This window comes from Pteropus vampyrus, unplaced genomic scaffold (assembly GCF_000151845.1).
Source record: "Pteropus vampyrus isolate Shadow unplaced genomic scaffold, Pvam_2.0 Scaffold20, whole genome shotgun sequence".
Taxonomy (NCBI): Eukaryota; Metazoa; Chordata; class Mammalia; order Chiroptera; family Pteropodidae; genus Pteropus; species Pteropus vampyrus.
The window spans coordinates 1438579-1463811 of NW_011888801.1; the positions used below are offsets into that span (position 1 = coordinate 1438579).

General features: G+C 47.0%; 3 protein-coding genes across 13 annotated transcripts in view; 1 reads left to right on the forward strand and 2 right to left on the reverse strand.

Moving 5' to 3' along the window:
- SEC24C (SEC24 homolog C, COPII coat complex component) overlaps positions 1-25233 on the forward strand; it is a 50126-nt gene that overhangs the window by 4682 nt on the left and 20211 nt on the right. For 3 of the 11 annotated variants that reach the window (XM_011355251.2, XM_011355258.2, XM_011355256.2), the window contains exons 1-2: positions 21483-21617; positions 23300-23502. In XM_011355251.2, coding sequence (XP_011353553.1) covers positions 23328-23502 — 175 coding nt within the window. In that variant the 5' untranslated portion in view covers positions 21483-21617; positions 23300-23327. Of the gene's footprint in view, positions 1-21482; positions 21731-21795; positions 23203-23299; positions 23503-25233 lie in introns of those variants that run through there. The other 8 variants (XM_011355257.2, XM_011355260.2, XM_011355259.2 and 5 more) reach the window with 7 other exon arrangements.
- On the reverse strand, positions 356-11226 carry MYOZ1 (myozenin 1). Its single transcript, XM_011355264.2, has 7 exons — positions 11079-11226; positions 6884-6983; positions 5627-5717; positions 4091-4269; positions 2156-2399; positions 1616-1781; positions 356-874 (listed from the first exon to the last, which is right to left on the reverse strand). Exons 3-7 carry the CDS (start codon positions 5697-5699, stop codon positions 643-645), a joined length of 894 nt encoding a protein of 297 aa, XP_011353566.1. The 5' UTR covers positions 5700-5717; positions 6884-6983; positions 11079-11226; the 3' UTR covers positions 356-642.
- On the reverse strand, positions 360-21551 carry SYNPO2L (synaptopodin 2 like). The gene is made up of 10 exons (XM_023527913.1): positions 21422-21551; positions 17012-17163; positions 16023-16537; positions 11079-12624; positions 6884-6983; positions 5627-5717; positions 4091-4269; positions 2156-2399; positions 1616-1781; positions 360-874 (listed from the first exon to the last, which is right to left on the reverse strand). The coding sequence occupies exons 2-5, from the start codon at positions 17059-17061 to the stop codon at positions 6968-6970; spliced, it is 2127 nt and encodes a 708-aa protein (XP_023383681.1). The 5' UTR covers positions 17062-17163; positions 21422-21551; the 3' UTR covers positions 360-874; positions 1616-1781; positions 2156-2399; positions 4091-4269; positions 5627-5717; positions 6884-6967.

Genomic DNA, 25233 nt, shown 5'->3' on the forward strand with positions numbered 1-25233 from the left:
TAATTGGGTAATCCTGATTATCTCAATTTCTAATCAGCTACATAAAGAGAACTAACAGCAGGGTCACCAACACCTATTTCCTAACCGTAGCACACAATAGCTTCTTAGCTTTGCCCACATATGGAAGCACGTGTTTGTGCGTGATTATTTGTCTTATATACTATTGAATAAGTATGTCTTTGTATATACCTATGAATGTAGTTTCATGGGTGTGGTATGGGTGTGGATGTGTAAGTAACCAGAGCTCAGGTCTGGTCTTGAAGTTTGAATAATGAACGTTTGGTATTTGACTTTAATTAGTCTCTGTGCATTGTTAGCCTCAGTTTTCGTCTGCCCTCAGATATCAGAGGAAGAATGAGTTCATTTCCTTGAAGTTTATTGACTGTTACCAGTGGCAGAGCAAATTCCATAAAAGAGCAGGTTCCATACAGAGCAAGTGGAAGGGGAGCTCTGAGTTGATGAGGAAGGATGCTTGGAATGGGGACTTAGAGTGAAGGATGGAAAGGCAGATTTCTCCCACCTTTTCCCCATCCATTCCCCCAAAGGATACTAGATTTACAGTGGGGGCATCTTGCTCAGCATTCCCTCTCTAAACTGGAACCAAAGAGAAGAAACTTGATGCAAAGTAGAGAAGGAAACACCTCATAACTCCTCTGTTTCTCCATCCAAAGGGATGCCAATATCTACGTTGTAGTCTACAGGCTCCCCGGAGCTCAGCCAGGGAATAGGGGTTCGATTGAAAGAAGGCCTATTGGAGAGGTTCTGGTTGTAGAGGATCAGGGGTTCACTCAGCAGGGGTCCCAGGTCAAATTTGGGCATCTGGAAGGTCATACGTTTGGATGCCTTCTCATATCCACCATAAGGCATTGCTGTCCTGAAAAGGGGACACATTATTTCATTAAAATACAAAACGAAAGTAACAGAGCATCTGCTTTGAAGATGAAGTCTGAATTCTAGTTTTTTATTGCTTCTGCACTCCTTATTCTTATTCTCCCTTAGCATCCCATCCCCCTTTGCAGATTTCCTTGTTTCCCCAAAGCTAGTGATGATAAAAGGAGTCTAGCTCGTACTAGATAGCCTCATGACTAGTTGTGATCCAGACCAGCATTTTAGAGAAAGTGACCCCAAACACCATAGACCCAAGGGTCTGAGGCCGCCTTAAATTACAATGTAGAATCCCTACCCCACCTCTAGTGAATAGTACGTGGCCTATATAAGAGGAATTAACATTTCCTGGAAAATTCAAGCTCCTTAGGGCCAGATGCAAAAGTACTTCTCTAGCACTTCTGTATCCTGCTTTCACATAGATCTACTATACACAGTCTACAGACAGAAGCCCATTTCCAAAAGAAGAGATACTTAAGTCTTACTAAAGTAAGGTATAAAGGACTAGAATCATACTGTAGGAACAGTAATGGAATCGTAACCTTGAAAGCAAGGTGCCTCGAGAAGCCTTTCAATGTATAATATAGTATTCTCATTTTATAGTCAAGGCAACCAAGGCTCCCTTGCCTCCTCAGCCTCCTTCTGAAATATTTGAATCAAAGTCTCCATCCCAGATAAGGATACACTACCACACACTGGAATGCATCTGGTGCCTTCCCAATCTCCCTACCTGTTGAAGGACTTGTACTGGGGGAGTTCAGCTTTAGCCCCATAGGCCAGCAGGTCAATGCCAAGTTCCACTTTTTGTTGGGGGTCAACCCCCATGGCTTTCTCCCATGGGGAAATATACGTCTTGAACACAGTGATATGTTTTCCTTCTCCTCCTGCCTGGTCTCCTGGCAGCCATGTGAGGGAAAAGGAAGTCAAATAATAACAGTTAGTAGCCAATGGAAGTTAATCTCACACTCCTGCACTAGAGCAGTTTCTGAGGTCAGGGACCAAAGGTATATAACATCCTGGTAATCGTATGAGATTTGTGGAATGAAGACAGCCTGGGTTCAGATCTGTGACTGAAACTGAAAAGCCAGAAAGATGACTTGGGAGATAAGGCTTCTAGGTGAAACAGACATATCTCTGTATTCTCTTGGACTCAGAGAGTCCACCAAGATTATCTCTGGCCTCCCCTGCTCCCTACACTCAATCTAGGCCTCATTCTTGGGGATGTCACTGTTCTGGGGACCAGACATTACTCTTGGGTGAGGATACTTGCCTGTTCCTGTATCGCCAACCCCTGCTGTGCCAGTAGTTCCTCCTCTGCCAGTCTGGCCCCCTGGACCACCTGTACCTCCAGATCCAGACCCAGGGCCCTGATGGTGCTGCTGGTCAGAGCCATACTGTCCAGCAGAGCCACTTGCCCTTGCCTGGCCACCACCACTGCCCTTGCTGTAGGAGAATCCCTGACCAGCTGTGCCCAGCTGTCCCCCCACTGTGGGAAGGAACTTCTGGAAGTGATCCTGAAAAGAAAGAACAGAGTTGGGAGAAGGTTAGCAATGGGTATGGGGAATACACAAAGACACAGGTATGCATAGCAATGACAATGTGATCAGAGACCATGGCCAACCAGAAGATACTGAATCCTGTAAGATTCTCCCCTCCAACAGATGGGTAGTGGATAGCGTGACTGAGAAAAATGAAACTCTCCTTAAGGTGTAGGACCCCCTTGGCTCAGTTCCTTCAATTATACATTAGGATGGGAGCAACTCATTCTGCACACTCCCCTTTTCCATTCTTACCAAGGCAAAGAGGACCAAGACTTCTGTTCAATTAAAATTTGAGAGGATAAGTTTGGCATGGAGAACCTAGGCTTAATTTGAAGAACCAGAGAGATCTCTGTCCCCTCCCACTCCTCATCTAGTCCAACAGACAGAACTCTTTTCTCCCTCTTCTTCTCCCTCTCTCCTTTTGGTGCCTGTTGGACCAGGACTTTGTGACAGTGAAATGTAATGGGGAGGGGAAAGGGTGGCCAAAAGGGCAACACTGGATTCAGCCCCAAAGCCTAAAAATAACCTCACCAACTCCTTCAAGAGGCTCTGCTGGCCACCCATCACACTCATCCCCATGCTCCACCCAGTGTAACCAGACCCAGGCAGGAAGGAGGGCTTTTGGTCTCCTAAAGTTAGATATAACTGGCTCAGCATTTTTACTCTGCTTTTACTTAAGGGCCAATGACTGACACTTCTGCCCCTGGCCCCATGTAGGCATCTATTTCCACTCTCCCCCAGTTGCCCAGGGAAGGTGGAGGGGGAAGAAAGGAAATGGAGAAGATCCCTTCCTTCTCAGCTATAACATCTTGTGCCTGGACTCTCTCCAATTCCTACTTCTCTTTCTTTGAAGGATCCTGAGTACGGAATGTAGGATCTTTAAGGATGGTTTCAGTCCCCACATTTGGAGTCCTTAGATAAAAGAATGGCTCAAGAAAGAGCTGGCTGTAAAAATTCACTTAACTCTTTCTAGGGTTGCCAGTTTTAGCAAATAAAATTACAGGGCACTAGTTAAATTTGAATCTAAGATACACAACAAATACTTTTTTAGTATGCCACAAATATTGCATAGGACATATTTATATATGAAAGTATCCATTGTTTATCTAAAATTCAAATTTAAGCATCCTGTATTTTTAAATTTAACTTAAATTTTGTGTACCAAATATTTCACAGGACATACTTAAACTAAAAAATTATTCACTGTGTATGTGAATTTAATTTTGTGTCTTATTTGTTTTAATTTAATTTTTAAATTTTATTTTTTATTTATTTTATTTTATTTTATTTTTAAGTCCGAAATATCACATTGGACATACTTAACTGAAAAATTATTTGTGTGTATCTCAACTCTAAAATACAGGGCTGGACTTCCTGTGTTTTTTCTGGCAACCCTATCTTTAACACTTACCCATACTGGGAAGGAATTTTCTTCCTGAAGGTGTGATACTCCCTACCCCGCTTCACTAACTCTAAGAGACTGAGTTTCAGAGGTGGGCTGTAACTCACCCTAGAGCTACTGGGGGCTCATATATATGTGGGAGTTTACCGTGCCCATAAATTTGCAGAGAGGGTAGGTTGGTGATAATTTGGAGATTCAGTGCCTACCAAGAAGTTGTCAGAAGGGGCACTAGCCTTTGACAATAATAAAGTTCCGAACTCACCATTGAGCTGTCAGAGAAGACATCAGGGTGGTTTTCGTAGATAAATTTCTCCACCCGCATCTGCCGCAGTTTGAACATCTTGGAGCCCCGGTTAGTGAGCAGTGACAGCTCCTCCAACATCACATCCCTTGGGACACTGATCTTCTTGCCCAGGTTCAGGCCTGAGCTCTCCTGTCCACCTTTCAGGGAGGTGGGGAGGAAGAGGCAAGGGAAAGAGAAAAGTAGGGTTTTCTGGGCTCAGAATGCAGATGCCATCCACAACTAAGTGTATGTGTCCCAGCACAGATCACTGAGGGAAGCAGATGCTGTCTGTGATATCTGATCAAATTCTGTCTAGTGTGTTAGGAATTTTGATTTTCTGGTTTTGGAGTTGGAGAGAATACATGAGAAGACGGATGCAGAGTGGAGAAGATGGGGTTACTATAGTAGAGAGGGTGAATGGGGTCAAAAGGACATAGGCATGGAGTTACAGGTCAAAAGGAGTAAAGGATATCATAGATGGAAGCCACTGGGAAAGTTATAGCCTGGGGGAAAGCCCAAGGCCAACACTGCATGGAACTGGCCACCTCTAAATATAGACTCTTGTCTTTTTTTTTCACCCCTATGCTGTACTTTACATCTCATGACTATTTTGTAACTACCAATTTGTACTTTTTAACCCCAGTCCTCCTCCCATCTAACAACCATCACTTTGTTCTCTGTATCTATGAGTCTGTTTCTGTTTTCTGTTTGTTTGTTTCTTTATTTTCTTTAGATTCCATATATAAGTAAAATCTATGGTATTTGTCTTTCCCTGTCTGACTTATTTAGCACAATACCCTCTACGTCCAACCATGTTATCACAAATGGTAATATTTCATTCTTTTTTATTGCTGAGTAATACTCCACTGTATATATGTACCACATCTTATTTATCCAATTGCCTAATGATGGGCACTTAGGTTGCTTTCATATCTTGGCTATTGTAAATAATGCTGCAGTGAACACAGAGCTACATATATCTTTTCAAATTAGTGTTTTAGATTTCCTTTCCCTACTCTTCCCCTTAGTGAACTTTGGCTATAAAGAGCCTTTAGGTATTGGGAGAGCTCTTCATATGCACCTACTCCTACTAGCCCCAGGAAAAATGCCTGAACAGTTTCCCATTTTAAATATTTACACAGGCTCCCTCCCTAGCTTTAGGGAAAGAAGGAAATTAACCATTTATTAAAACACTCTGTGTCAATCTCCATCATATATGTTTTCTTCCTTAAACACACCTCACTGACCTGTGGGCCCTATTGTCCTGGACCTGGGCTGAGTATTATTGTCTCAGATTACAAGGTGAAAAGTGTGGAAAGGTGAGTAGTTAGTGTTGCATCCTTTCTCCCTGCACCACCGCTGCCATCTTTTATCCCACCCAACCCCTGAATTCCTCGTCTCATGTATGTCTCTTTACCCTAAGACATATATAACCTTATGGTACTTCTGGGATTCTTGGGCCAGAGATGCTCTTAATGAGAAGTCCCACAATAGGTAGGTACAAACATGCCATACCTCCGGTGAGTTCCATGATCAGCTTGCTGGATTTCCGCTTTTTGTTGGGGGCTGGGGTTCCTGAGAGCGGCATTGTGGAGGTGGATTCAGCCTGGATAGGATGGGAATTGGAAGATGGACAGTGACTGGAAAGGGTAAGTTTCTATAGTAAGGCAGTACTGCTTAACCTGGGAGTAAGGGCTTCAGGGAGCAAAATTTCATTAGATTTTCAAAGAAATATACATTCCTTCATAGGGTGAAAGCCTATTACTTTAGGGCTTCTCTTTTCCTTGGAGACAGTGTAGAATTATAGATGCATCCCCTGCCCCTGCCTTCTACCAACCTCTTGAAGCTGTTTTACAGATCTGGTATGCAGATTAGGAACACAGAGTGTTTTGGGAGGCAGGGAGTAAATCAAACAAATAACATACAGGCAGGGCAATACAGACAAATTTCATTGGCATGATTTGAAGTTTTTATTTGCATGGAGATCTCAGATTGGGACTGTCATTCTAAGCTTTGGTCTCTCCTCAGTCTTCCCCAATCTCGGGGAGGGCTAGGGGCAGAAAAGTGTTCTGCCAGGGTTGAGGAGATCCAGCCAAAAACATTCTCCTTAAGAAGGAGATGTTGCTTCTCCATTGGGCCAGCTGGAACATGGCCTGGGAGGTCATAGCAATGCTTCCTGCTCCGTTTCAGTCACTCTTGCCCCAGACCCCAGAACTGGAGTGGAGGGGGTGGGGTGTCAGGGGACATTTGAACCTTGACATGTGTCAACTCAGCAATATCATAGCAGTGGGGAATTGATGGAGGACAAGAACATAATAATAGTATCTGGCAGTGGAGAGGGACAAGCTGGGAAAAGATACAGACTCTAGCTCCTCTTTAACAAAAGTTGCACTCAGCAAAAATGCCGTCTTCTGCCGAGTCCTGCCTCACAACACAGCTGTAATTTTATTAACTTAGTAGGGTCTGCTGAGGTGAGAGTATAGGAACTACTAAATGGACTTTCCATGTACCTCTCAACCTCAACCAGGTTCTTTTTTTCCATCCAGCCTCTAAGACCCCCTTTTCATCCTCCATTGCCTCCCCCATTATCTCTCTTCTCCACACCCTCTCTTTCCAACTCTCTATATCAACCCTGAACTGGACAGATGGGAGCTGAGCGGAGATAGGGGATGGGGAAAACTACCCCAGGATCAAGGGGCACTACTGCACACACAAACACAGCAGTCAACAGAATGTGCTCCAGCCCCTCTAGTCATAGAGTTGGAGACTTACCGGCTGCCCAGGTGGTGGTCAGCTCTCCCTGGGGTCCAGCAGCTTTGGAGGACTGAGCTGCTGTGACCGGAGAACCCAAGCTGTTCAGGCGGGGGCAGCACTGGCAGTGGGGGAGGGAAGGCGGTTATTAATAGAGATGATGAGTGCAAGCAGCTCAAATGGCACAGGGGGTACTGAGACCCTGGAACCAAGATCCCGCCCTCCTTACCCAGAGGCTCAGGAATAAAGGGAAGGACTTTGGGATTCTCACACTAAGCTGTCTGAGCCAGGGATCAGTCCACCCAGGGACTTCGTTTCCTTTGGCACCTAGGGTCTGAGATCCAAAGAAGCATTTAGGGGGAAATTGAAAACTGAGAGGGAGAAAGGAGGCAGACAGCAAGTGGTAGATAGGAATTCAGAGCGGGAGAGTGACAACCTGAAGAACATGTCCCGAGAGCCACTCAGAGCCAATCTGGGCCACAGTTGGAGGGACGTGGGTGCATTTTGGGGGTGGGAGGGTTTAAGGTGCTATGTTTGGAGAAGGGAAGTCTGTTCACAATGGAACTACTCTTTGAAAGTTCCTAAGTGGGTTGGTTTTTCCTTTGGGAGGGCCAGATCTTGGCAGATTAAGGGACCAAATTAACCAAACCTAGTGCTTCTTGGGCTGTAAGAGAGATATGGGGAAGACATTACTAATTTCTGCCTTTTCACCCTCATTTGCTGTTGGTGTGCTCAGTTCAGACTACTATGCGGGATAGATGTCTGTGTCTCCCTGAGAATTGCATGAAGGCTTCTGACTTGCCAAGGGCTTACTCTCTGAGATTCCTACTTGGGATTTTCTTCTAAGGGAACACACTTCTACGGGACAATTCCATAGGATCTGGATTGTCCCATTTGCATTGTTCCAGAGAAGCCTCTGGTCAGGGGCACTAGCTTGAGAAATCCCTTGTGAGAAGGATATCATTCGCCTAGCCCCTTTTTCAATAGCTCCATGAATACCTTGGATCCTCCTCTACCTTCTCATATTCTAGAACTAGCTGCTGCGCCATGTCTGCCACTGCATGTCTGCTGCAGCCACCACCACCCTGTTGTGGCTGCTTTTGGAAACAGTTTTTGTAGCTCCCAGAATACCCCTCTGTCCCTCTGTGAGTTCTCTACCCTTCTTTACCATGCCATTTTCCCATCTTGAACTTTTCAGGTTCAGGCTAGGGGCTGAAAATTCTACTTGCCTTCTCCAGTTGGCCTCTTTCCAGACCAGTTTAGCCTCCAGATCCCTCATCTTTTGTCTTCCTCCATTTCCTCCCAACCCAAAGAAGCAGTTAGAAGGAAAATAGCAAATAATGACTTTGTCATCACTACCATTCTCCCCTCAAAAACAAAAACAAACCATAATTTTGGTCTCCTGTGATTGAGTACCTAAAACTACCAAGTAAGTGAAGACAGAATTAGCCTATGCTCTCTGGACCCTTCCTTTGGAATTCTGATTCTATGCACTTGAAAGCATCTGGGTTATTGGCACAACTATGCCCCCTGCTGGTAATACTAGAGCACTGGCACATTCATTCTCATAAGTCTAATTCTAGTCAGCGTCCATCCAGTACCTTCTCTTCTTTATTAGCCTCAATCCACACTATCCACCCTCTCTCTCTTTTTTTCCCTCTCCCACCCCACCTTCACCTCCAGCCACTGTTTTCCCATGGAAATGGTTGCTTCCTCTAGGGAGTTAGGAAATGTTCATGGCAAAAGGCTCATAAGGCCTTTCTAACTTCTCTTAGTTCTACAAGCTGAGGCCTAGTTTGGGAAGTATGGAGCAGAGGATTGAAAGGGGGAGAATCTGGATGGGAAATGTGGGGAGATGGAACCAAGGGGAGTGGTGGAAGTGGCTAAGTAGGAGTGGGACAGAATCGGCAGAGAAAAGCAAGAGACCAGGGAGTAAAGGGCAAAAGGGCGAAAAATAGGGCAGAAATGGAAAAAGAGATCAGCAATTAGAAGATCAGGGGAATCAGAGAAGATCAAGGGGAGATCCAGATTTGGGTATAAACCTATAAGAGATGACAGCAATAAAAAGTATGGGGGTATAAGTTTATTCTTGTGCACAAACAAAAGTACTGTGACTCACACCCAATATACAAAGGAAATGATCAATTTCCAGATCAAGCAGCAAATGTAACCTATGGTAGTCATGGTGAGAGGGGAGTCCCTACCCCTTTAGTATCAGAAATCAGGACCTGAAACTGGAAAGGAACAGGAGCTAAGGTTTGAAGGATGGGATAAAACTGAAAAGAGGTTTGGCTTTGGGTGTTTCCTTGCCCTTTCCCGGGTAGTCAGGACAAGCTGCAGAAGACAGAGGGACAGACTCAAAGAAAGTAGCACAGATACCAACTCTTCTTTCAACACTCAGCACACACACTCTCACATCTTCTCACCATCAGGCCCTTCACACGAACAAATACATTCTTCTTCACATTTTTCCCCCAACCCCCCTCTTGTACATGGTTGGTTTCTTGTTACCTAACTTTACTCTCTGCAAACACTGCATTTTCACTCTCCCTCACAACGCTCTTTATGGCTCAATCAATTTTATTCATTTTTGCTCTGCTCCTGGTTCTGCCTCACTTTCGAGACTATGGCTCTGTTTCCTTTCTGTCTTAGATTCATGAGGCAATGAAGCCAATGATTTGTTCACTCTTAGAAGAAATTTTCTTTCTTTTTATTCACTTCCTTCGTGCTTGTTGCTCAGCATGGGCCCCTCAAGTTGCTAACTTTCTGAAATCCTGAGAAATAGAATTCTTAGTTCTATTCTTGGTCTAGCTGGTTTAACTCAGCTCATACAAACCACCCTGACCCTTCATGTCTTCTCCTACTCTGTGAGTTTCACAAGATGCTACATACCAGCTACAGACACTGGTCTTTAACTCTAGTGAATGTTTTTCCCTGCACTAGACTATCCATGTGGGAATATCTAACCCTTTTTTGATCAAGACAAGGGTAAGACCCACATTGGGTCTTTATTTAGATCTCTCCTCTTACTCTTGCCTCAGACAGAAGAGCATCTCTGTGCACACACACACACGCTTGCACATATACACTTGCACATACACACCTAGGTATATGCCAGCCAAGCTTGGGAAAGAAGAGTGAGGAGTAGGAAGCAACTTAGTGCAAATAGGGGTCAATTCAGTTCCTTTGCTGCCTGCCTAGTCGCAAGCTTCTTGCTTGAGGTCTCAGTGGTAACTTCTCTGTATTCTTCTCATTGAACATTAAAATGAGGCCCACAGAGAAAAGCACAAACGTAGAAAAATAGAGGCCAGTGGAGGAGTATAGGTGGAGAAAACTAGAGATAAAGAACGAGATCCTGGCAAGGAACTACAGAGACAAAGAGAAGCACAAATAGCAAAGCAGAGATGTTAGGTTGAAAAGCAGCAGGGAGGTCAGGAGCCAGGAGGAAGCTGAGGGATAGTACACCAACTCCACAACTATCTCTGGCAGGAGGGAATATAGACTCCAGATGCCTGAGAGAGAGGGTAGATTGAGTAGGAGAAGCAACTTTAGGAACTGGGTGTTGTTCCACCTCTCCTTGGTCCTGGGAGCTCAGTGGTGGCCTGCCCCAGGCCTCCACACATGAGCCTGCAATCCTGTTCTGGTGGCTGAAAACCGAGGCCTGGCTACCTGGAAGCCACAGGAGCTGGGGGAGGCCCGGAGGCCCCTGGGAGACTCTGGAGGAGGGGCTGGGCTAAGGAAAGGGGCTGAGGCCAGCTCTGCCCTCCAGATGGGCTCATCCAATGTAGTGGCTGCTCGGGGGGCAAGCACAGTGGCTGCCAAGGGCTCTGCAGTGGGCTGGGGTGCTGGAGTAGAAAATCTGCGAATCTCCTGAACTCGGGCAGTTTTGGTGGCCCCTGAGGAGGTGGGGTCAGGAGTCTGGGGAACCTCATCAAAACAGAACATGGCAGTTTTAAGTTGGTAGGGCTGGTGCCGCATGAAATCCAGAGCCTTGATGCCCTGCTTAGGGGTTGCCCGAGGCCCCTGGGATTGGGCCTTATTAGGGAGAGTTCGGGCAGCTTGGGGGAAAAAGGGTGAGAGCAGAGGGTTGTAAGCAATAGGAGGTGGGGCACGGATGTTGGGTGAATATTTCCAGGAAGGGGGCAGTGAGGGAGTAGGAGAAGGGCTTCGGGGCCGAGGGCCAAGGCCAGGACTAGGTGTAGCTTCCACCACATACCTGTCTGCTCGGCTCTGCCGCTTGGCAAACAGCTCCCCACCCCTGCCCAGAAGCCTTGGTGGCTCAAGGATTCCAGCAGAAGGGGATGCTCCATTCACCAGCCCATCAGGGAACCCTCGAGATGGGGCCTTGGGAGCCACTGGGGGTGGAGTCTTAGGAGTCGTAGGGGGCGGGGTCTTGGGAGCCATTGGAGGCGGGGTTTTAGATGTCATATGAGGCGGGGTCTTGTAATTCCTGCCCCCTGGTGGCTGCATGAAGTTGCAGGCTTCAGCCCCGAGGCTCAGAGCATCTTCCTCTGGACCAGATTCTGCACCCCCGGCTCGGGGTTTTTCATCCAGGTTCTGCACCAGCGATAGCAGCTCGGGGTTGGGCGAGTTCTTCGGCTCCTCGTTTCCCTGCCGGAACATTTGCTTCCGGGTCCCCCGACGCCGGGCCTCCTGGAGGATGCCGGTGCGAGCAGCTGGCACCGAGATGCGCTGCTCCCGAGCGCTGGGAGGCTCAGGGGCTGCGGGGCCCGGGGCGGGCACCTCTGGGCGTGCAGCGGGTCGCAGAGGCGTGGATAGGAAGATAGAAGCAGTGGAGGTCATGGCAGCTGCGCTAGCGGGAGCGGGGGGCTCTGGGGCTCCGCCTGGAGTAACAGGACGACTGGGGGCTGGGATATACAGGGAGCTGGTGGCCGTGACGGGGCCCGAAGAGCGTGGGGTGCTGGGGGAACTGGAGTCTGGCATGTGGCTGGGAACCCCTGAGGTGAAGCTGGGCAGAGAGGTGGGCCCTTGAGGAGAGGACGAGAAAGGTGGTGGGGCTGGGCTGAGACTTCTCAAGCTTTCATTCGCTCTCTTGGGGGCCGGGGGCCGGAAAATAACCGAGGTGGTACCTGGCCGCTGACTTTGTAAGCCTGGGGTAAAGGGCCTGGCTGACCGGTTAAAGATGCTTGGAGGTGGAGTAGGGGCTCCACCGCTTGGGAGGAAGGGTCTGGGGCTGGCTATAGGGGCCGGCGAAGGGCTGGATGAGAGCACAGCCCCCTCTAGCAGAGCACTCTGGGCCTGAGGTGGAGACTGCAGTCCCTGCCCATTGAGCATGGCTACTGGACCATCCCGGGCCAGCTCCTCGGTGCTGGAGGCTGCGCGCTGGCGCTGCTGTTCAAAGAGCTGGACGCCCCGCCCAGAGGCCTCGCTCAGCTGCCCTCCTAGCCCCGGGCCCTGGCCCTCTGCTACTCTTGAGCCTGGCCTGGCCAGCTCCATGTCTAGATAGGGGCTGTCCCAGTCAGACTGGTTGGTAAGGCTGCGGGCGTCGGAGAAGGCCTCCTCGTCCAGCTCAGACTCGCTCGTAGGAGGGACCCCGTCTTCTTCCTCCTCAGCACCTGTCCCAGCTGCAGCCCCAAAACTCACTAGTGTGTATTTCTTGGCTCTCTGCCGTCGTTTTTTAAACATAAGCACCCCCTTGGAGTGAGGGTTGGGGGCTGCAGTTAGCAGGGATGCAATCGTCCGGCATTTGGTCTTGGCCTCCTTCACACTCTTCTCTTGGAGGCTCTCTGCCCGTTGCAGTTCTGAGGAGGCCAGGAGGGAGAATGGTCAGTGAGCCTCTTTTTTTCCTATTCCCCAAGTCTTTGAGCCCCACCCCAGCCAGCTCCCTCAGCCCTCCCACCTCTTGTCTTTTCCCTGGCCTGACTCACAATGTCTCCTGCCTGTGGCAGAGTCCTCAGACTTTGGGGCAGAGAGGAGGGTAAAAGGTGAAACCAAGGACAGTTGAAGGGAAGGCAGAGTCTAGCTGGCTGCCCTGATACCACTCTGACCACAGCTCTCCTATCTTCTCCCCTCTCTACTCTGTTCCTATCCTATCTTCCTGGAGATGTGTTCTTACCCACTTCACAAACATTCCTCCCCTGCCTCCCTCCATTCTTGTCTGGCAATACAGGGGTAGGGTTTAGGGGGGTTATTTCTCAGGCAGAAAGATGAAGCATGTCCCAGGGAGAGAAAAGATGAGAAGGGACACTTCTCCTACCACAGAGACCACATTAGGGCACTTCTCAGAAAGTTTGGGACTTATCCCCTTACCTCTTGATAAGGACACAAAGGACCGTTAGCAAGGAAGATCTTCATTCACAATTCCACCCCTACCGTGCAGTTTGCATCATATATATTCACAGAAATAACTCCTACTACACATCATTTCAACAAGAATATGAATCTAGTAAAAGCCAGCAATGGGCATATTTTCTCATGTGCTTTTCTCTCTCATTTAGGTATACCTGAGCTTATATACACCCCCGTTCACACATGTATGTAAATACATATGTGCCCACACAAAAACACATAGAAGAGTCACTTGAATATATTCACACACATGCATACTTCAAGTGGCCCTTCTTCCCAGAGTTCCCCCTGCACAGACCCTTTTACTAACAGTTTGGACAAAATTTGAGAGCTTATATTGGCTTTTCAACTGCCAGGGCACTCCACTGTGCCTCACACCCCTGCTACTCACAGCTAGGGATAGCCTCAGATCCAGGATTCAGGAAAAGCCGGAGTGCTGCTCTCCAAGACAACCCTCCAAATCTTAAGGATACCTTAAGGTCAATGGCTAAATATATTCACCTTTTCTCCCCAGTTGGGGATGGGAATGGGGTGGTCTTCTTCAGAGGTCAGCCTTCTAGGTAGAGAGCTCAGGCAGCCACTACTGGGCGGGCAAGAAAGAACTATGTACTAAGGGGAGCCAGGGCAGGACGTCTCATGCCATGTGGGGCCTGGGAGGTGGGGCCAGGAAATGGGAGAGGCTGCCCTGCTGCTGGGACCCTGCCTTGGACATGGATACTCTGATGCATGATCCCCAGTTCCTCCTGAAAAATTCTTGAAATTCCATCTACTTTCCACTCAAGATACCAAGCTCACTTCTAATTAGGGCTTTCATTCCACCCATCCCAGCATTTATACCACAGGATAGAACTGTGAACAAGCAATAGGTGCTGGAGTCAGAGTTCAGTTTAGGTTTTGGGGTCTTGGGAGATATACTTCACTGAAGTTCAATTTCCTCATCTGTAAATAAGTATGATAATAGCTACCTCATAGGGTTGTTATGAGGATTAAGTGAGATAATGCAGGTAAATTTAGCATTTAATGGCAGCCCCTAAGTCCCACTGTGAGTAACCATTACTATCAAAGCTTTCTTGACACTAGCGACACATGTATACAGATACTTACTTGTTCACACATATTTTCTCCCCCACACTTCCACATACAGGCCTTAATGTATTCTTAAATTATTCACATCTCTCTTGCATACCCACTCTCTCCCTATGAGTTTTCTATAGATCATGTGGTCACAAACTCCTTTGACATGTGACCATAGCATGAGCCCATTCTGAGAAAGGGACCCTGAAACTTACCTTAGAACAGAAGGAAGAGGAAGGCAGAAAGGAGGAAGAGGTAAGGGACTAAGACCTTTCCCAAAGACTTCCCTTCCTAAACCGTTGATGTATTATCCTCCATTCTAGATCCCAGAACTCTCTTGGCTATGGGAGGGTAGTACCTGCATAGAACGGGTCCTGGAGCTCAGGAACTGGGCCTGGGGCTTTGTCGAAGCTGGCTTGGCTGAGAGGCTCTTGGCTGATGGGCTCAAAGGTCTCCATGCTGAGAAAGGCAGTGTTGGCTGGAGCAGGACCAGCTTGAGCCACCCCCCAAGCCTTTTAAAGCCCCTTTGTCTTGTCCCCAGAGCTGGCAGCTGAATGAGATCACTATGCTATTTTTGGAGCCTGGCCCCCTCCCTTCTCTTGCCTGTTCCACAAGACCTGATGTGATGGACGTGGGCACCTGCCTACCCCTCCCCCTACCCTACCCACTGGACAATGAGGTCTGCTTGGCTAAAAATATCCCTAAGCCACTAACTACAGTCTCACCCAGCATGATGGGGAGGGAGAGGGTGCTAAAATGAGAATTGAGGATAAGCATGGGATCCTGGGCATGCATCTGGAATTTCTTTGTTTTATACTGGACACTCTCAGGAATGTCAGACTCTAAACTTTCACATCCTTAGCCTCTAATCCAGACTTAGAGACATGAAATTCTATGAATCAGGAGTCAGAATGGTGGAGGAAAGGAACAAGAGATGAGAACTAGAGGGGTAATCCTGAGATTTCTCAGGTGACAAGAAAGGTCTGTCGGGGAGAGGCTTGGGAAACAGAGGGCAGAGAGAAAGTTCACTCTTAGACCTTGTTCTGTAGCTCACATCAAAAATAGCAGAGAGTTTGAGATAAGTGGAACTGGCTTTTTCTGCCCACGCCTGCATTCTTGCCTGAGATAAGGAACTGAAGATCCCTGAAAACTAAATTCTGAATGGAGGCCTCCTCTGCAAAGGATATACAAAGAATTTTTTTAATTGGGATTTTTTTTTTTTTTTAAAGCATTTAAACACTGAGTATGGCACCGAACTCAAACTCAGACGGCTCCTTCAACAGGAGCCTCGTTCAAACCGGCATCTGTCCTTCCTTCTACCATTTCCTAGGGACTCATGACTATCTCATAGCCTCCCAGGAATCTTAACTGAACTTAAAAATGTGACACAGGCAGCTCTGATTTTATCCCTGCAACAAACACTGAAGAGCCCCTGTAGCCATAATCTGCTTCCAAATATTCCCCTGCCCTATGTCTGACACCTAGCAAAATCATAGCAATGACAACAAGTAAACTCTTCATTGATTCATGTCCCTTTCCAACTTCCCTACTTTCCCTGTTCCGGGGTTAGTTTGAACAACCTGTACCTTTTTGCCACACTAATTCAAACAGCAGAAATAATGGGGACCACGAAATTATTTTTCCCTCCTACTCATCACTCTTCTCCACTTATCCCCAAGACTACATCCAAGGGAAGCATAAAGTCTGGTTATGAAGGGATAGATTTAGGGCTCAGATTGAAAGATCCTGGCTAGGGAAAAAGGGTTCAGGCACTCACTGGCTTGCTTGGCTTTCTGAGTATAGGTGGTAGTAAGATCTTCTGCCACCGGGTGGGGTACAGGCCCCACCATAGGGATGAGATGAGGGCCAGGCCGGAGGGGGCCATGGGGCAACAGCAGGGCCTCGGCTGGGGGTGGCTGAAGGGTTGCCCCATCCTCCCAAGAAGGGGAGCTCACACGGCTGTCACCCTGGCTGGAAGGGCCAGTGACAGCAGGTGCTGGCTCTGCAGGGCTGTCAGACAGGTAGACCTCATCAGGTGGGGCTCCTGGAGCGGGGGGCCTTGTGGGGCCTCGGCGGCGGGGTCGGCGGGGCTTCTCCTGGGTGGCATGGCCATCGGCATCACTGTCTGTCTCTCCATAGTAAGCTTCACTGTCAGGAGGTGAGAGGAGGCTCCCAGGCTGAAGAGGCTGGGGAACTGGAGCACCAGGGGGCTCAGGACTCAGTGGAGATAAGGGTGATAGCACCTGCAGCTCACCAGGGGATGGAGATCGCAAAGGCCCTTCGTCCTCTACCCTGGATGGGAAAGATGACAGAACTTGAGAAATGGGCTGGATGACTGACAGCTAGAAAGATATAGAGGGGATGGGAGAAGGGAGAAGGAGGTAAAAGGAGAGGGCACTGGCATATAGGTGGAATGGACAGACTGGGTAGAGTAGAGATCTGAAGACAAACTGGTTAGGCAAATGTGCTTGGAGGGCTGTGAGTGGAAATGGGCTTACAGGGAGATATGATGAGACAGACAAGGGTTTGAAGGAGGCCCACATACTCAAGCACCCATTTGACACCCCTATCCCTTACAGATAATTACAGATACATTCAAGCCCTTTGGGAGGACTACACTAACATCTATACTCCAGCACTAATGCACAAGCAGAAATGGGTACTTGTTAGTTGCTGAAGCCAAGCCAGTGAGACACAAAGCTGAGTCAGGCAAGGGGAGCCGTTGTCTAGGGGGATGGGAGTGGGGTAGGTGGGAGGGGGCCATACCTTCGTACAGTGAGGACAAGCTGATTCCCTGAGGCATCAATGAGACTCATGGCACTGGCATGAGAGAGGCTGGTGCAGGAGACTCCATTGATGGCCAAAAGATGGTCCCTCTCTCGGAGTCCTCCTCTGCCAGCCTGGCTCCGTCTTCGGATCTGAGGTGTTGGAGGAGAGACTATAGGTGAGAGAGGGCTCCAAGGGGTAATAGAATGAAAGGAGTTAGGACAGGAAGGACCCATGTGTGGAAGAGATTTTACTTTGCAGTGTAAGAAAGGGTGGAGAGGGGCATGGGGCTGCAGTTAAGGGGACCTATCCAGAGGGAAGAAGGTACAGAGTGAAGGGAGTAATACATTATATGAGGGGAAGTAGGGCAATCACTGAATAAGAGGCTTGGGAAAAACTGCAGTGGATAGGTACTAGAAATGGTGATTTTTCCAAGATTTTCCTCTAAGAGCAATATCTACACTAGTCAATAGTTCTCTCCTAGGCCTTGGAATTCCAGGCACTATTATCTACATAGTCAAGATTTTAGAATGGTATTCAAGGTTGGAGGGAGTCTAGCAGGTCCTGGGAGACTGATTGTGTGTGTACATGTGTGCCGTGGTGGCTATCGTTTATTGAGTCCTTACTAAATGTTAGACATGGTGCTAAGTATTCTACATGTATACTTACATTTAACCCTTAGAATGGTTCTATAAAGTAGGTACCCACAGTTTACAGTTGAGAAAATTAAGCCTGTACGGTGAAACCAAAAGGGTAACAACTTCACTTGACAGGCAGATCTTGCCATAACTCTCCTAGCACCAAAAAAAGAGTCTTGCCTAGTGAGAACGGATCTGGCATAGGGAAAGAGAAGCACTGAAGGCATGGGCAGGGCAGGGTAGGGCAGGGCAGGGCTGGGCTGGGCTGGGCTGGGCTGGGCTGGGCTGGGCTAGGCTAGACAGCCTCAGCTCATCACATATCACTTTAGTTAGAGAGAAATTAGAACCTTCCCTATATTCCTGGAATTTGGAGTGGAGGCACAGACCCAGGAGATCAAAGACTGGATGGCCAGACCTGGGCCTCTGCTACTATGGTGCCACAGGGAACTGAGACAGTCTTTCTTTTTCCCTTTTACCAGAAAGCAGGACTTCTCTTTTCTAATAGCCCCCACCCCCCCACACGAGAAGCCTGTGCTCACACTACTCCCCCCACAAAACAGCATGCTTCCCTGCCCACCTGCCCACCCCCACTTCTCTTCTCCACAGCCTCCCACTTACCCCCCGTAGGCCACCACATGACTCTTCCCAGGTTCCTCTGGTTCCCCCTTTCCCTGAAACCTCAGTATAGGGGCTCTCCCTTACCTTGGACACCTGTAAGGGTTTCCTCTGCTCGGCCCCCCCCTGAAGTCGGAAGCCCCAGGGGGCTCCCCCTGACAATGTGACCAGCACCTCCTCCTCAGCACCCATCGCTCAGCTTGGCCTATGGCCCTCGGAGTTTGGGCAGTGTCCCAGGGAGAGAAGTCGAGGTGCTGGTACCCCGTCCGGCCTGTCTGTCTGGCTGTCCTGCTCCTGCTGCCCCAGGACTTCCCCGCCACACCACACACCACGGACAGGCAACTTGGCCCTGGGATCAGTACAGTCCAGCACACGTGTCCTGTCAATCGGAGTTGTGCTCAAAATAGTTGCCGGCTGTACTCTTCTCCCTCCCCCAGCTGTATTACTCCCAGAGCTAATTATAGCAAACACTTCTGCCCTCTCTTGTCCCCCATTCTCCTGCATGGGCCTTTGACTTAGGACTCAGAGTACTAACTCTCTGGGCTCTATAACTCATGTACACCCTTTCAAGGACTGTGCCTTCCCTTATAGGCTCATAGACCAATTCCAACTGCTTTTCTCCAAAGCTCATTTCAAAGTGACAGCATCAGGGGCTTTATTTCCAGAGTGAGAAATGGCTGGGTTTGTCCCACAGGTTTGCAAGCTACCGCCAAAAGAATGCCCCCTTTCTGCATGAATTTACCTATTAATCAAAATGGAGATTTATATCCCATTGCAGTGCTGGGTTCAGTGTAAAGGAATTCTGATTAGCCCTGCCCCAGCTGAACTGTCGTCTCTTTCAGAAGCCTTTCCCGCCCATCTCCTGACTCCCTACCTATACAATAGGCCTTCCTATGGGCAATAGATGGATCAACACATATCTATCGTTATAGTTCTCAGCCATTATTATAGTTTGTTTATATGCTTGTCTCCCTCCTAGACTGTGAGAAACTTGAAGGCAAGGACTATGCAACAACCAATCAACAGCCCACAAGCAATGACTGATGTAAATAGCACTCAATAAATGTTTGAATTAAGTTATCTCTTACAATACATAGGTGGTCATGGAAAGATGAACACTGACAGATATGTATAAACATGTCAACGCATGTTAAAAATAAAATCCCTACTTATTTTTAGGTTTCCATTACATGAATGTGTCCTATGTTAAGAAATCTCTTTCTTTTATAAAACATAACATTATGGTGCTATAACTGGAATTATCAAAGTTTACAGAGTTGCCTGGAATAACTTCTGCTAGTGTGCCAAATGCTGTTTGCCTTAGTGTATGAAGTAGTCATAGCAAACGCATGGGATATAGAGTCAGAATTGGACTTGGATTCTTGTTCCATCATTTATTAGCTGTGTGACCTTAGGCATTACTTGACCTCATCAGTCAAAAGAGTATCTAAATATCCATTTATTCACTATTCAAACATATACTGAGTGCTAGCTATATGTGAGCCATTTTGCTATACCAGCAGCTTTCAATTAACCCTCAGTGCACATCAGAATTACCTGGAAAACTTTTAAAGCTACTGTTCCCTAAAATAAGACAGCATATAGGATTAGATGATGGTGTAATGAATGATATGTAATATATATACGCATATATGTATACATATAATGATGCTCAGGCCTCAGACTTAGGAATTCTGATTTTATTGGTCTGGTACCTGCTACTGCCATTTTATTTTATTTATTTTTTTACTACTGCCATTTTAAAAGCACCACAGATGATTCTAATGTGCAGCCAAGACTGAGAACCAGAATGGGGATACAGAAAGCAATAAAATGCAACACATCAGCCTCTATCCTCAAGAAACTATGAATATAGGTTCTACCACTTACTAGGAGTGCAACCTTAAACAAGACAGAGGATATCAACTTTCCTATGCTCATATGAGAGTTAAATGGGATAAATTATGTGGAATGCTTAGCGAAGAGCCCAGCTTAGGCCAGGCACTCAACATTGTTAATTGAATTTGGCAAATTACTAACCTGGACTAGTGGGTCTCAATCTTCAGTGTGCAAAAGGAATCATCTGGAGAGCCTATTAAGCCATAGTTTGCTGGGCCCTACCTCCTGATTCAAAGTCTAGGGTGGGTTTGAAATTTGCAGTTCTAACAGGTTCTCAGGTAATACTGATATCGTTGATCCCAGGATCACACTTCTGGAACCACTGACCTCGACTATAAACTGAGGACAAGACAATCTGCCCATTTACTAAAGCATGCTTAATGCCTACTATAGCTTCCAGCACAAGCTACAAAAGCAATTTTTTTCAATGAACAACTCTGTGCCTCAAAATATTTACTGTCAACAATGTGAGAGTAAGTTTTGTTCACTACTGTATTCCCAAAACCAAGAATAAAACTTGGCACACAACAGTGTTCTAAGATTATTTTAAATGAACAAATGTTTTAAAAAGAGTAAACGAGGTCATGTTTATTTTTTAAAAAGCTACAAATATTAGGTATAATTTTTGTTATTCATTGGGGTAATAATCATTACTCCAGAAACTGTAGCTCTTCCACATGCTGGGGGCATTCTGAGAACAGAGATCATCGGCATCTGGATAGTTCTGTATTTAAACCAAGGCGCTGTTTAAAAGTGCTCAATAACAGCTGACCTTCACTGAGTGCTTACTATAGTGCCACGCAATTTGACTTGACATCCATCCTTTCAACAAGCTATTATTATAAGGGCATTTAGTATTCTCTCCATTTTACATTTGAAAGAAACTGAGACAGAGATTAAATTGCCCGAGCTAGACAACTGCAGAGCCGGAATGGGAACACAAGAAGCCCGAAAGCAGTTAGTGCCCTGTACCATCACACGTTCCGCAAATCTAATTATCCGTAAAGGTCATTGGTGAGAACCACCTCGAAAACGGAAATCAATGCAGCCCGGGGTCAGCAGGAAGTGGCTACAGGACTCTAGGTCAGAGGTGACATGTCATAGGCTGATTGAAGGGTCGTTACTAAAGATAGTTTGACCTAGCCCTCTCAATCGCATTTCCGCTGATGGGACCATAAAACTATCAGGACACCAGGGGAAAGAAAAAGACGCAGAAAGGATTAAGACTCTACGGGGATTTCCAGGAAACGGCTCTTACGGGAGAAGAAAGTGGCGCATGCGCGGCATCCGGGTTCCTGGGTGCGTGCCTATTGCAGACGTGGCAGAAGGAGTGGCCCGGCGCTGGAACGTGGGGGTGGAACTTCCGGGGGCGACGCGCCAGCCCACTCGGAACCGGAAGTGGAGCTTGGGAGCCTTGACGTTAGGGACGAAGTCGAACCTGGATCTGGAGCCGGGTGAGGAGTGGCATCGGGAGGTTGGTGAGCAGGAAAGAAGAGAGGCCGGGGTGTCACTGGCCAGATCGAGGATCGGTCTGAAAAGGAAGGGAGGAGCCCGGGGGCGGGGTCTGGTAAGAGACCCTCACCGCACGCATCCACAGTCAGTCTTAGATCCTACTACCCTCCCTTTTCATCTCCCGGCCCAGAGTCCGGCTCCCGCTTCCTACCCCGAGCCTGTTGAAGGGCGCTAGACGCTCGATCTCCATGCTTAGTGGATCAGCCCTCTCGCTCATCGTGGCCCAAGAAGCTGACTTGGCTTCTTGGTCTTGATACCCGGCGCTCCCAGCTTCCACAGTTCGACCACTTTCAGAGTTTTAGGAAGCTTGTCCCGCCCCCTGGGTTGTCACCCTCGACTGTCTGCACAGAATGGAGTGAAAAGTTGAGCCTGCTCCAAACTTCCTGGAGAAGAAGCTACTTTCCTCCCACTTCCACCCCCACCCCCACACTGACTTTAGGAAGATGAAAGGAAGGGGAACATCGGTCAAGCTTAGTGTCGTGACCTGTTTAAGGCTTAAGATTTGAAAAAACAACGCCTGAGATGGCTTTCAGTCTAAAGAGTTCCAGTCCAGGACTCAACTTTTCTCTAGTCAAGATGAAAGAGGAGAGCTCATTGTTCCACGTCCCTTCTGCCAATAGGATAGTTGGGATGATAAGGCTGTTTAGAGTAGATGTGAGCAGGTAGTCGTTTTCTCTGAAGGACCGAGAAAAGGCCCCCTAATTCACTCCTTTGTTGCTGGGCCAGATTATATTAATTTCGATGGTGGCCTAGATTCATGACAAGCATATGAGGAGAACAGAAACAGAGTTGGAGGAGTGCATTGGGATTTGGAATACTTATAGTCTCTCTGCTTGATGGATAAGGTGAACGATTTTTTTCTCCATGAAATCTAACTTTGCTGCTGCTCCTGGAACTCTTTCTCTAGGTTTTTGAGAGAAGTTTTTGTGCCTGGCCTGCTCTCAGTTCTAATCTGGTACCTTGCTAGAGTTTTCAGGTGTCCTGTACATTTAGTGATTTTTATGTTTCAGTTCTAAGGTCTATACAGTCTTTTGGTGGGAAAGCTGGAGATAGAATAGCATTTTGATTACTGCAGTTTAGCCAAAGAATGTCATTTCTCTAACAGTTACTCTAAAATTTGTCTTTTGAGGGGGAGGGAATTTACCTGATCTGTTTTAGACATGTAGCCTGAGTGATTAAAAATGGCTAGCACACTAGAGGGTATTCAGTGTTTATTGAATGAATGGATGCTAGAGTGAATGAATGGAAAGCGGGAACATCGTTTCCTTTACCTTTAATATCACAGTAGTTCATCAGTGGCAAGACTCTTTGTGTGTCATTCCATTCCACTGGGGAGTGGAGGCTGCTGTTCATTCCAGTGGGCCTATCAGAATTTGAAATTTATACCCTCTTGGCAATAACAAAGCATGGGGTTCACAGTAACAAAGTCCTTACTCTGAGGATGTAATCTGGCTACTGGCTGGGGCAGAAAATTACAAAGATCCTGTGGTAGTGTGGGAATGATTAGGCTGATCACCGCCTGATAAGGTCAGTTCTTTTTTATCTCTACTTCCTACCCTGAATAGTTGTTCTTTCTTTAGAAAGTTGATTTTGACTAATTTCTTTCTTCTTTCTCATCTAATAGGTGAGACAAAGTCAGGGATGCTCTCATAATGAATGTCAACCAGTCAGCTCCACCTGTGCCGCCATATGGGCAGCCACAGCCTGTCTACGCAGGGTATCATCATCAATCCAGCTATGGTGGGCAACCGGGATCCACAGCCCCTCCCACCCCTTATGGAGCCTACAATGGGCCAGTACCAGGCTATCAGCAAACACCTCCCCCAGGTATGTTTCCAAATTTCCTTTGAGCAAAAGAGGGTAATCAGTGGTTGGATTGTATTGCCCTACCTAGGTTGCCTAGAGAGTTGGAGTGTTTGGGATTGGAGAACATGAATCTGGCTCTTGGTCACTGAGAGCTCTGTGGGCAGTCTGCCTCTCCTTGTTTTTATGTAAGGTGACTATATTTCTGCCTTAAGACATCTAGTAGTAGCACATCTTCCATGTTCAATGGCAGTTTATTTCCTGTGGGTGTCACCCTGTGTAGCCTTATCTGGAAGCATTGTTCAGAGATGGATGGAAGGGTTGTGGTCACAGGTCCTACAGAGCCTCTGACTAGGATTGAATATTTCCTGTTGACCGAACGTCTACCTGAAATTACTTGTTCTTCATGTATATTGATAATGCCTCTTATTAGACTAATGGTTTTATCTATAAATGACTCTGGGACTTAGGAGAGCTAGTTCATCAATGAAAAGTATTGTGTTTGTGTGCCTAATTTTTGGTGCTCTCTTATCTTTCTACTGATATCATTCTTCTCCCTTTGCTTGAGTTTCCTTTGCCTCTTAGAGGCTCTGTAATACCAAGGCAATAAGAGAAGACTTAATCTGGTGCTGCCTCAAGAAGAGCAGCTGGTATTCTACAGACTATCCACAAGGACTTTTTAGAAAATGGTTAGCAGTCGATCTTTGGTTAGACAACCTGAGGACTTAGGGTATGCCAGATGCTTTATGCTTTTTAAGAGAGTAAATTGTATGAAGGGATATGGGAAAAAGAAGGCACCAAGGAGGCATAGGTGAGATTTAGGGAATGAAGCATTATCAATTTAATTATAACTTTGAAACAAAATTCATGGAGGGGTGAGATTAGGTTTCAGGTCTCTGGAAGAGATTTACTCTGGGTTGGGACTTTGGCTGGACAGAGTCCACCTCTGATCTGTCAAGTCCTGGCTTATCAAAATGGAGTTTGGCATTGCCTCAAGAGGAAGCTTTGTTATTGAGAGGAAAACAAATCTGGTTCTATGATGGCTAGTGAGTAGGTTCAGATTAATCATGTTTCTATAGGCAGGTTCTGTAGTGTCTAATCTCTACTGAGGGCAGAGCAAAAGAAAACAAATGTTTGAACAGGAGTAAGCAACATTTCCAAAGTGATGTGCCAAGTAACTAATTGCTTTTTTCCTACACTTCATATGGTAAGGATGGCTGAGTATAGCAGAAGTAGCTTTGATGGCCACTCTGTTGAGCGGAAAGGATGGAGTTCAGCTTTTGTGAAGACGTAGGTGGCAACACTAATGGGAAGGCAGGCCAACTGTCCTGACTGAACTGTTGGGTGAAACAAAGTCTCCTACCTATGGGAACACTCCTGAGCCATGTGCTTTTGGGAGAGTCACCACTTAGAAGTGAATGAAAAGAAGATAGTTAGGATAAGTAGAATATATGAAGAGAAGGTTGGCAGAATAGTATCCCCAAGAGGTGCCTTTCTTTACAACCTAGTGCAGTATGTTACTTGGTCTTCTGTGTCACCTTTCTCACATAAGCTCTAAGTTTCTAATTTCTGGACTAGGATCCTTATCCTTAAAATAAATGACTTTGTCTAGCATAAGAACATTAGACTGTCCTGGATTGAGTGAGAGTGAATGGTGATCATAGAAAGGGCCTATGTTCTTGTGGTTCTGACTACAGCTTCACTCCGTAGTGTTCCTGTCTAGGAGAGTGGAGGCTCTCTGGCTGGGCATCAGTG